General features: G+C 36.7%; 1 protein-coding gene across 4 annotated transcripts; it reads right to left on the bottom strand.

Moving 5' to 3' along the window:
- Positions 1-940: 940 nt before the first annotated feature.
- On the bottom strand, positions 941-10,836 carry LOC107848020 (enoyl-[acyl-carrier-protein] reductase, mitochondrial). Of its 4 annotated transcripts, XM_016692670.2 has the most exons (12): positions 10,518-10,825; positions 9,338-9,400; positions 9,144-9,241; positions 5,145-5,276; positions 4,864-5,007; positions 4,692-4,794; positions 3,692-3,791; positions 2,612-2,688; positions 2,454-2,532; positions 1,578-1,696; positions 1,393-1,398; positions 941-1,306 (listed from the first exon to the last, which is right to left on the bottom strand). In XM_016692670.2, the coding sequence occupies exons 1-12, from the start codon at positions 10,691-10,693 to the stop codon at positions 1,204-1,206; spliced, it is 1,200 nt and encodes a 399-aa protein (XP_016548156.2). In that variant the 5' UTR covers positions 10,694-10,825; the 3' UTR covers positions 941-1,203. The 4 variants fall into 4 exon arrangements, with proteins under 4 accessions (XP_016548156.2, XP_016548157.2, XP_016548158.2 ...); XM_016692671.2 differs by having other exon boundaries at positions 941-1,398; XM_016692672.2 differs by lacking the exon at positions 9,338-9,400.
- Between the last annotated feature and the right edge of the window lie 2,015 nt (positions 10,837-12,851).

Genomic DNA, 12,851 nt, shown 5'->3' with positions numbered 1-12,851 from the left:
TGCGTATTAAAATACCTTTAATTGAACTTGGGACAAGGGATATTTCTATCTTCTGATCCTTCTTTAAAGCTTTTGGCTTTTTGTGATACTGATTGGGGGTCTTGCAAGGATACTCGTCGTTCGATCAGTGGTTTCTTTGTGACCCTCGGTGGATCTCCAATTTCATGGAAATTCAAGAAGCAAGCTTCAATTTCCCTTTCTTTCGCTGAAGCAAAATATCGTTCAATGCGTAAAGTCACTGCCGAAATCACCTGGTTAGTCCGTTTACTGGAAGATCTCTCCGTTTCTCCTTCTTTACCAGTGCCGGTTCACTCTGACAGTCAAGCCGCGATTCGCATCGCCCACAACCCGATTTTGCATGAGCGCACCAAGCATGTGGAGCTTGACTGTCATTTTGTTCACCAACAATACCTCTCAGGCCTTATTTCTCTTCAATTCACTCCGTCAAAGCAACAACTAGCTTTACTAAACCACTCTCAGGATCTTCTCATCATGATTTGTTGTCCAAGTTGGGGGTTTCATCTGTCCCCTCCAACTTGAGGGGGGATGTTGGCAAGGAGAAGATCCGTGCTTTACTCTCTATTAGCAACAGAAAGAAAGAAAAATGGTGAAGCAAGAGAGAATTTTAAAGATAAATTAGGCTCAAACATAAAAAGGAGAAGTAGTTTGAAGCTTCACGTTTCCCTCATTGTGCCACATGGAACAAATCCAAGCATCCAAGAGAAGTTTGATAGATGAATTATTCACCATTGGATGAAAATGTTTTGGGCATAATATACATAATATAGACACATGAGTAGCACATAGAGGAAAATATAGTTTGTTATCAATTTGTTATGAAGTTAGAATACATTGTATAGGATTGGGACAAGTGTACAACTGAGCATTTTTCTTTTGTATTTTTCTTTGTACACACACTTGTATAAAAGGATACACATGATCAATAAAAAGATTATCAGAAAAATTTCCCCAATTGCTACTTCAATTTCTTACATAGCGTTCAATAGATTCCCCCATGCCAGCGGACCTCAACTCGATTTCACAAAAAAAGGTCCGCAGTAACAAAGGTAACTCTGCCTATACGACCTATCTGCGATGACGTGATTTTCCAAGCGAATAACTATATATGATTATACAGTACAGTTATGATTGCATCACTCAAATTAGAGTAATTTTCATACTAGCACTAGTTTTAGATCAAAGCTAAGTACCGATGACTAAGAATTTAAGAACTTGTTTTGGTTGCCTTCCTCTCTTTCCCATAGCCTTTTCAAGAGCAGCATGAAAATCATCAAATGGTGCCATCAGAATTTAAGAACTTGTTTTGGTTGCCTTCCTCTCTTTCCCATAGCCTTTTCAAGAGCAGTATGAAAATCATCAAATGGTGCCATCTCCAACCTGTATGAAGATCCAAAAGACCGTCAGCAAGCCACAAAAACATTTTCAAATTTCAACAGTTTAGAAGAATCACTGAATATTTATTTTTTTGATTTCATTAAAATTCCATTTATCACAATCTCAAACTTTTCTTTCACGGGGGTATCCTGACATCAAGTGAGAGAGTAGAGAGGTTATACTCGTATTTCAATTTCCCATCTCGACATAGGCCCAAAAGATAATCTATCATGGATTGGCGTTCTTCAGTTTTGTCTGAACTCATCCACCTCTGTAGCCAGAATCCTTTCAAGGTATGCTCCTGAAAATATAGTATCAATAACACCTCAGAATTCTTTTTCCTCATAGCATACACTAAAACATTGCTCACTAAATTCCAATATTAAACTTTTTCACAGGTCTAAAGTGCATATACTCGAGGCCCTTATTTGACCCACTTCTGACTCCCCAACCATATTAAATATTCTGTATTTTTCGGTCATGCATCAAATAGACCACTTATTGAGGTTTTTTTTCTTGTTTTTCTTTTTACCCTTTTTGGGGGGTAGGTTGGAGGGTCAAGAAAGAGTTCAATGATGGGCTGAGCTCACACATCTGGTATGGCAAGACTTCCCGTACAGCTTGTTGGCTTCATTGAGGTTTTAAATTTTAATACTTTGTCTAGAACAGTTGCAATTGGCGAAGATGAAAATTTCAAAAAGAGAGGTACTTGTGTATGACCTATAGGCTACGAGGGATGTAATAGATTCTACCTGATAACTCAAAGATTGCAACACTGGCTGCATCTCAAGATCCTACCGTCCAAGGTCTCACTACTTTATAAATTCTATGTTGCTCGGACTCTTCAAAAATGGCAATGGTGGATGTCAGATCCTCCAAAAATAGTGTATTCCTTGAGGATTCAACACGGGTGCGGCAACATTTTTGGAAAGTCCGAGCAACATAATTGTTCCACATTTCTTCCCTCAAAGCTACTGCTCATTGAAGAATAATTGAAAATAGTTCTACCATAGAGCAACTTCACAGGAAGAACATGAAAGTATGATGCTTAGACTTGCCTTGAATATAAAGGACGAAGTAGATACAGTTATCGGTTTCTTTGACATCCCCCCATATGTCACCATAGTGCCACCTTGCCTGCAAGGAACATGCCATAATGCCTTCATATCTGGAAAGTTGAACTGGCTAGAAAATAAAATCAAGAATACCATCTTACTTCAGGAATTTTAGAATCAATGAAGCAGCATTGCCACCAACGCAGTTAAAACCCAAAATTGGTTCAGGTATATTGCCCTGCAACATCAAAGGAAATAATAAAAATATGTTTAGAATGGAAAATACTCAAATATTACCAACTAAAAAAATGTATAACAGAAGTTAACTACTCCCTCTGTTCCTTCTTGTTTGATTTTTAGCCTTTTGGAAACCTATTAATGGAACTACTTTGGAACTTTAATTGAGGATGCTATCGACTCTATTTACCTTTACTTCTTCTCAAATTCACTCATGGGAAATTGTGATGACTCCTTAAAATTTTACTCAATCATTTATTAGACGATGCTAATTTTGAAGGGAAAAAAAAATACCTTCTTGGTTTCTTAAGAAATGCTCACTCCCTCCGTCCCATTTTTTCCAGATAACCGTGGTGTCCGGGCCAGCTTGCGCGCACCTCGACTAATTCCACGGGATACCTGCCACCTCCCACCCGCAACAGGCACCACGTAACTCTGTCCACCAAGGCTAGAACAAATGGAAAGAAATCACCTAGTGTTTATCCCTATTGGAAATTGAACATAAGACCTCATGGTGCTCAACTGCACTTCATTGAACCAATAGGTCACACCCTTTGGTGCCTCCGTCACATTTTAATTGTCACTGTAGCTCAAAAATTTTGCCCCAAATTAAGTGTTACTTTAGTAATTCAAGGCCAAAGTTGACAATTGTTTCCATCTTTACCCTTGACATTAAAGAAGTGTCATTTTTAAAATTGATCAATTCTCAGAAAACATTTAACAAACAGGTGTAACTTAGTAAAGTATACTTGTATATACTGTTTTTCTTATGAGCGTGAAAAGAGCTAGAGTCAGTTAAAAAGGATAAAAATCACTTAAAAGGGAATGAAGGAAAAACTACTTCAGAACATTGTCCCAACACATTGAAGATGTGTAGGGTTGAAAAAGGGGGGATAGTCAGAGGGGAAACAGAAATGAATAGGAAAATGCCCTGTAGAAATGGCACTACATAAACAGCACAGTGCACAAGTGATTATCAACTTAAAATGGTTATTGACTGATACCAGGAGACCTCTGACATTCTTCACGTCCAGTTGGCTTTCAGTATAAACTTCATCAGCACCTAGTTGCTTGAGATTTTCTTTTGCTTCATCTGATCCTACCCTGTGAGAATTGAGTTTATGATCCTGTGATACCTCATGCATTGCAATTTGTATTAAATTAATGAGACCTAATATACGGATATTAATGATAAGAAACCTAACTGAAACCTTATTTCTGCATGAATTCAGTACTTTACTTTCATGGGGGGAAACACTCAAGGAAATGAATACAATTTATACAGAGAATTTGTTTCGAAATTGAGAAAGATGTTAGGAAGCTCTTCACATATCAAACTCATCGTCCTTAAGTGAAATTTGCAATTACGTTTGACTGGAGGCAACATAGAAAGAAAGAAGCTCTTTTAGGCTGCAGTATTAATATTAGAGAAGTTAGCAGCACTAATTTCGGTGATTCAACCTTTCTAGAATAGTACCACGAAGACAATCATTGAGAAAATTTTGCTAGAGAGTTTTTAATGCGGATATTGGTAACCATATGTAAACATTCAGATAACCAATCGAATGGAAGTCCCTCTTAATTCAGAGAGATTATCGGCCTCTAAGAATTTTGCATATATTAGTACCACTAGATTGCTGAATGCTTCGGTAAAAAGAGGCAATCCTCAGGCGATTCAAGTTTAATTTAAAAAATACGGAAACTGTGACAGCAATAAAAAGGGAAATTTGGAATATCAAGAAATGATATCATAATGGTATTTATTTGGCAATTTTTACTATAGCGAGGAATTACAGATGCAACAGAAAGGCTTCTATATTATGCAATTATAAACTTGACCAGACGTAGCATGTTGCTAAGGAAAGCAAAGATTTTCACACCAGAGAATAAAACAAGGTTTTCAAAGCAGAGAATTAGACTCTGCTCTGAACAACTATTCTGCGAAATAAAATAACTTCAAAAACACCAAGACCACAACATATTTTCAGCAGATTTGAACTCCACCTGTCTCTAATGATATTGATGCTATGAATCCCACGAAGTCGAGCTAGTTGAATAACACATTGCCCCACTATGCTGGTAGCACCGTTTTGCACAATAGTGTCCCCTGCTTATGAAAAGCATTAGAAAAGGAAATGGAAACAAGTAGTATACACTAGATTCAAAATAGAACAACCTGATTTTAATGCAACAAAGTCCTCAAGCATTCTCAAGGCAGTCAAAGGATTGACAATAATAGTCGCAGCATACTCCATCGGGGTGCTTTTCTCAACTTTCTGCCACATAGTTTGCTCTTTCACGACGTAGGTCTGCCATGTCCCTGCATGGAAAAAATTGGTGTGGTGATGCATGTCAGAATACCAAGTTAAGTACCTTCAGTGGGTATCAAGGCTACTAGTAAGCTATGCTTCGGGAGCAGTTGCACAATTTGATGTTTAATGAGTTACAGATTTCTACCTGAAGAAGGTGGAGAAGGGATAACCCAATCTCCAGGGGAAAGACCCTTAACTGCAGAGCCAATGGTGTGTACTTCTCCAACCCCTTCATATCCCCCAACTGCAGGTATTGGTGGCCGGACAGGATACACTCCTGCAGTACAATAGATTTGGGCCGATTAATGTGAAATAATGTTTCCTTTGTAAGAACACTAGTCTTAATAATGAAAGAAAGAATGGCTGAGGCAAGCCTTTCCACCAATGAGGTCGCATGTTCGAAACTGTAAATTGTGTATTTAGTCCTTTATTTGGAATGAATGCATAGTTGATTGAGCGATTGATCAAATGAACGAAAACAAACAAATACCATAAGGCTTTAGCTCAAGAAGGCATCATTTGATGAAAAGCAAGTCACACAAAGAAAAGATAAATATTGCCTCTACCACCCAACCCCTAGTCCACCGAAGTCAAAAGTTGATCAACTTTAAAACATTAGAACTAACGAGACCTACTTCTGTCCAAACATGTGCATCCAGAGCAAGTTGAGATCTTAGAAACATCTATTTCTCTTCTAGCACAATGCACCAAAGTGCATATTGAATACAACCCTACTGTCACAGGCTCATTACTCACTGTGTCAGCGGCACACAATTTTGTCCGTGAGGCGCCCATGGTTCCCCCAACTATGGGTCAGCCTTCCTCATTTCCCAGGTCTTTAGCACGATCCTGTGCCTGTGGGAAGCTCGCCTCAGAGGTTTGCTCCTTTGGTGCCGCTCTATCAACATGTCGGCTGACATGGCCAACGTATAAGCAACTCTTGTGGCGTACCTTCAATCCTTGAATCTCATCCATATGCGCTCCTGGGGATGGCTACGGACATACTCGTCCCTCGCCTGGACCTGAGCATCGCTATAGCGTGCACAGTCCTATCCTCAAGCTTGACATCGCCTTGTGCATGTGCACTTGGCCTTTGCTTCACCCGAGTAGGGCAACCTTCAATCCTTGGCCATTGTCTCAAGCGTTTTTCTTAGACATGCCCTCTCTTGTCTTATGGCATAGCCAAACATAGCCCACGCAACTTGCATCCAACTTCCATAGCACAGTGTCGCCCCACAACTGTGTGTCTAGGCCAACGGACCCTTGCTCGCTTGGCTGAACCTTGGCCAAGCTCACAAGTCAGCTCACGAGTCTCTTGGGGAGAGTATCTCGATTGCTCTATCGGTTTGGAGGCATCCTTCTATCATTTAGACATCCCGTGGGGCATGTCGGTTCATATAGCCAACCTCTAGCCTTGTCGGGGCGCCCAACGCTGGTCCACCCGACCCTGCGTTGCCCATAGGGTTCTAGAGCCCATGAGTATTTTGCACATTCCTTTGACATGCCAAGGCAGGCCCTTGAGGTTGTCCCTCAAGGCAGCACACTTGGGTGGCCATCTGTCGACACACCCGGGGAAGGCTAGTAGGCTGTCACTAGACATCATTCTGCCCGAGAATCATACTGGGGCTTAGACTATCCATCGGACCTCCAAATTGGGTGTCGTTTGTTCCTACTCCTTTCTCTTGACTTCCTTCACACCTCCATGAAGTTTCACCTCATTCCCATACACATGGAACGAGTTATGGCCTTCGGACCAATCAGCAAATTACGACAATGCCACTGGACTTTGGCCAAGTCAAGCCCCTATCCAAACGGACTCCAAATGACCCCAAATTTGGTAGGCATACATAAGGTACCCTTAATATCAACACTTTAAACTGGAATCCTTAGATTCCACTTGTAGCTCAAAATGGCACGACGCCGACATCGAACACCGCACACGATCCTCACCATGCCTCCGCCCCTTAGACTCACACCAAGCCCTCTCCAAATCACCTTGGCACTCTTAGGACATGTCATGCAACATATATAGATGCATGTTGCCTCATGTTATGCCCCTTTGCCTCATCTTCGACTTCAGCATATTCCCTCAGCACATGCCGCCTATGCCGCCTACATAGCTAACAATGTTGCGGCCTAGTTGGCACGCACAATCCTGGCAGATGACAGGTCCCAAAACTTTGGGGCATCATACTACACTCTTATTAGATGTAATTTTATTTTTATTTTGCAATTTACACTCTAATTAGATGTTCATACTGGCAAATTGATAATATCCAATGTTTTAGACTATTAGGTGATATATATTGCGTTAAAAATAACAAGAATCCAATATCAGTACAACAACAACATACCCAGCGTATTCCCACCTAGTGGGGTCTGGGAGGGTAGAGTGTACACAGACCATACCACTACCACAGGAGAAGTAGAGAGATTGTTTCCGATAGACCCCCCGACTTAGGACCGATAATAATATAACAAACACAAAAGATAGCATATAAACTAGTATGGTACGCAAAACAAACTAACAGTATAATAAACACAAAAGATAAGTGCATATAAACTAGTACGGTATGCAAAAAAACCTAACACCGCTAGCCACAAGCTAATACTACAGCCACAATACCATGAACAAGAAACTCCAGACACAAAGGAGTGCTCCCCTACTATTACTGAAGCACTCCCACCCCCTAACCCTCTACCCTAATCCGTGTCCTCCACACCTTCCTATCAAGGGTCATATCCTCCGTAAGCTGTAACTGCTCCATATCATGTCTAATCACCTCCCTCCAACATTTTTTTGGTCTACCTCTACCCTGCCTAAAACCATCCAATATCAGTCATAATATAATATCTTGACATATTGTATCCAACCAAGCACGATATTAAAATGTAATTCGGCATTCGTAGACAGACTCCACTTGGACACAAACACAAACTGATTGAACAAGCGTCTAGACCGTTTTTTACGAACATAATATTGAAGGAAAGGATGTGCTTTATATCCCTACTGATTCATGGGTACTGTCTATCGGAGTTATAAGCTCAGTTCTTGCTGAACAAGTCGTCCCTATGTTGTTCTTGAGTACATGTCTTAATGGCAAAATCCTTACTGTAGAAGCAGAGATTGCCATTCTCTTCCTTTACTTCTTTCGCTAGTAGAAGCAGAAATTGCCACTCTCTTCCTCTACTTCTTTTGCTGGTACTTGCATTTTACCCTCTATTGAATAGTTACATTTCACTTTTAGTCTTACGTTGTAATATTTATTTACATTACTATTATATTCTTTTTGCTACTTGCTGCAATTTTGACACTTCAAAGAAACCTATGGAAAATGGGATTGGTATAAATCTGTTTTTTTTTTTTGGCATTTTTTAACAGTTGGTAGTACTTCTGTTAACATTTGTAACTAATGAGGGCAAATATACATTTTAACACAATATTTGTGTGACTATAGATTTCAAATATTTTTTGTTTACCCGGCGTGTTCAACATGATTCTTCTGTTTGCGTCTGTGCTAGTTATAGCTTATACCAGCAGCAGCAGCTTGCTCAAGTGAAGTACAAGTTATACTAGCCTCGATGAAAAAATCAGCTAAAACCTAGAAAAGCTCAAAAAATGTAAGCGCTATAGTTTCTTCTACAGACAATAACATATTCAAAGCTCCCTCCCCCAGGCCAAAATGGATCCCCACACAAATCATTGTCAGAAATACTAAGCTTAATAGATAGTAATTATCAACATAAATCTCTGCAAATATAACCACTGTTATCCTAATTTTTTCGGTGTAATTTAAGAAAATCGTAGCCTAGAAAGCCTTGGTTCAACTTTGTCTTATGAGAATGCACATCTAGACACCTCAACTTTATCTCCACTGGCAACTAAACATTCCAACTCATCCCTGCTCTGTCTTGTGGACACTTGGCACTAACGTCACATATAAATTTTGAAGGTGTCTAGAAGATCATTTTGTAAGTTGGAGTGTTCAATTGACACAGTGGAGACGAATTGAGGTGTCTAGATATCCACTCTCAAAGTTGAAGTGTTTACTTGTCATCTAATGCCAAGTTAGGTGTCTGTGTATATATGATGCATAAATATTGTGCCATTATGCAAAAAAGCTAAAACCTCAAATAGTAGAACCTTCAATTCTATTAATATCAGAAGGATTGATCGGAGCCGCAAGCATTCTAACGCACACATCATTGTCTTTAATTTCCACTGGTGGAAGCTCTGTCACTCTGCAACACACAGACACAAAACACACAAACTTACAAACGGAACCACATACAGTTACATAATTAGAACTCGAACAGTACTAGTAATTTGAGAAGTACTCCCTCCATTCCAATTTGTGTGGCACAGCTGGATATTCGGGATTCAAACTTCTACATTTTGACCTTGAACTCGGACATGGAAAAGCTTTAGGTTTTTTGAAATAAAATTCATATCTTTGAAAACTACAAAAAGTTACTCTAGATTACAGTAATTAATAACATAAAATATTAAGAAAAATCTCAAAAATACACCTAAAGCATCCAAATTTTTTGAGTTCCTTGTCTAAACTGTCACGTGTTCACTTTTACTACCTGAACTATCAATAATAATTTATCAAAGCGCACCTCAACTATTGCATGTTCTCTTTTCCTACCTAAAATATCACCATTGTTCTGTTGGTAAAAGGGAACAACTAATAGGTAAAGTGTGTTTCGATAAACATTTGGCGATAGTTCAACTTGAAAACTCACACACGTATAGTTCAGGTATGGAACTCTAAACGCACCAAAAGTATCTTGATTTTTTAGTTTCCTACCTAAACTGTCACGTATTCAATAACAATTTGTCTAAACGGAACTCAACTATGAAATTATTTCCTTTCATACCTGAAATATATCATCTTTAGATAGAAAAAGGGAACAACTAATAGTTTAGATGTGTTTCGATAAATATTGGATGATAGTTAAGATAGTTCATGTAGGAAATTTGCACACTTAATAATTACTCCCTCTGTTTCAAAAAGAATGACATAGTTTGACTTGGCATGAAGTTTAAGAAAATAAAAAATACTTACCAAAACACTCTTTAATATCGTGGTTTTAAACATGTTGGAAAGTTGTAATTAAAAAGTTGCTAAAAAGGGAAAGGGGTCATTAATTAGATCATTCTTTTTTAAACGGCGGTAGTAGATACTTATGAAACTCAAAAAATTGAATACTTTAGGTGTATTTTTGGCATTCACACTAAAATACTCTGAATTTACAAGGCATATATAGATATTCCGATCAAATAAAAGTTTGATTGACTCTCTATATTTATATGATGCCACATAAAATGAGACACAGGAAGTAAGAGTGTTTTTCTAAGGTGACACAGCTGATAGTTAGTTACTTTAGGTGCATTTTTTTGACACTTACACTCTAAAAACATTTTTTTTTTTGAGAAATTGAATTAAGTGTGGAAACTAGAATTACAGGTGTGGCACATAAATAGAGAGGGCGGAGTTAGTTAGTTAGTTACCTAGTGACAACATCAGGAGAGCCGTGTTGATCGTATATAACGGCGGTAGAAGGCGGCGATGTGGCGGCGAAATAAGGCCGTACTGCGGAGGTTAAAGTACGACGACGGAGGTGGAGGTGGAGGTGGAGGAATCGGGAGAATGGTGAAATTCCATGTACAATTCTAGCAGTCGCCATTTACGGTACCTGAGAAAATGAGCTATGTTTTTGAATTTCTCGTGAAACTAAGACACGATGCCGTTTTGTTTGGATGTCGAACGTGCTAGATTCCTTGGGCGTTTGGCAAATGGCAGATCAACTTGCTAGACTGTCGTTTGTCATTTTAAAATTATTTAATTTCATAATTATAGTGTTATTTTTATCTCTTTTCGAGGATGGGATAATTAATTCTTAAATAATTAATTTTTAAATAGTTAATTTCAGGATAACTGACAAGAGGGATAATGAATTATTTATCTCAAAATTATGAGTTTATTCCATATTTAATTGAGATAAAATGTATGAATAATTCATTTTAGAATTAATTATTTCGTAATTGTAATGTTATTTTTATTCTTTCTTAAAGGTGGAATAAATAATTTCGAAATAGCTAATTGTGGAATAATTAATGTGAGGATAACTAATTTCCTAACCAAATGGCCCCATATCATATTCCTCCATTCATCTTTATTTATAGTACACTATACTAAAAATAAATATATAAAAATACATATTTTCTTAAATAAAAAATACATAAATAATTTATCTATTTGTACCTATCTTACCCTTGGTATTTAATGATATTCATAATAAAACCATTTTCGAAAACATTAAGTTTATTATATTTAAAGGTCAATTTATCTTTCTTGTTTCTTGTGTGATGTTCAAATTAATAGTGGATAATTATTATTGAACAAAGTGAATATTGTATTGACCAAAATTATGTCAGGCAATGCCTAATTATTGCATTGCCTTAATTAATGCTTCCACTCATTTTTACTTGACACATTCATTAAACAAATAATGATTGACATGACGATTTTTTCATGCAAAATCTATTAGTTGATGTTTATGCTCCCTCCATTTCTAAGTAATAATCATGCTTTACTAAAAATATATATTCTATAATACTGCCTCTAGTTGAAAATGAAAATTTAAAATTTTGTCATTTTAAAAAATTAAAACATAATTAATTATTTATTTTCACTTTTATTCTTAGTCATAAATATGAAACGGTATTAATGTGATACTAAAAAGAGAAATATTAAATAAAAGTAAGTAATAAATAAGGATAATTCAATCGAATCATACTCTAGTTAATGTTTTTTTAAGGGATATATAATTCAAAAGTGCGACATGTATTTAGGAACAAAGAGAATATGTCTTAAAAAATAATTTACGAAATAAGTTATTAATTGAAACAAAAAAAATTATAAAGTAATTTTTTTTTTAACATGTTAAAATTGAAAATTTAAATTTAAAATAGGGAAGAAGTAAAAATGAATAAAAAGAGTACTATCAACTTGACTATTGATTGCTTTCTCGTGCCAATTTATGTGATAAAATATTTGATGGAAAAATTAAAATTCTGGTTAAACTTATTGAGAGACATTTAAAGTTGTCATTCTTTCACTTAATCATTTTAACTATATTTGTACCACTTAAATATTTGTAGTATAGTCTGATCGCAACACACGGACACTTTTACAAATATATAAAATACTAATGATCGTGGCTCGTGTTAAGTCCGGACTCAAGCGTAAAAAATTGTTATCAATTCTAGTAGCCACGAAACATGCATAAAACACATTAAATATATCAGGTGTAAAGCAAAAAAGTATATCAAATTTTGAGTTGAGACATATTATATTTAGCAACCATGATAAATTGGATATAAAAATATTTTTATATATTACTGAATATAAAATTTTCTTGTTATATTTGTTGCAGCAGTTAACAAAGTATCTCAAGTATATTAAAGCTATTTGCAAAATTAAAAAAAATTGGTGAACCTAATCACCGTAAGGCCAACAAGCTCCAAAAGCCTCATATACACCACATGATCATTCATAATAGACACCTCATAATCATCATAAATAAAAAAATCTTAGTTGAAGAAGCAAAAACATTAAATAATTTTTTTGCAGAATAACACCTAATCCATTTACATGAATAAATCAAAAACCTTATTTTAAAGAAAAAATTACACAAACTAGCATATCTAAGATTAATTACAAGTAATAGCAATAGTTTCTCAAAATTACAACTAATAGCAAAAGTTGCAATATTTTACCTTTTTTATCCAAGCGCATGACTTCTACCCACATATTTCCATTATCCTCTTTTCACGCCACTT

The sequence above is a fragment of the Capsicum annuum genome, chromosome 11 (genome assembly GCF_002878395.1).
Source record: "Capsicum annuum cultivar UCD-10X-F1 chromosome 11, UCD10Xv1.1, whole genome shotgun sequence".
NCBI lineage: Eukaryota > Viridiplantae > Streptophyta > Magnoliopsida > Solanales > Solanaceae > Capsicum > Capsicum annuum.
This window is presented reverse-complemented; position numbering and strand designations above follow the sequence as displayed.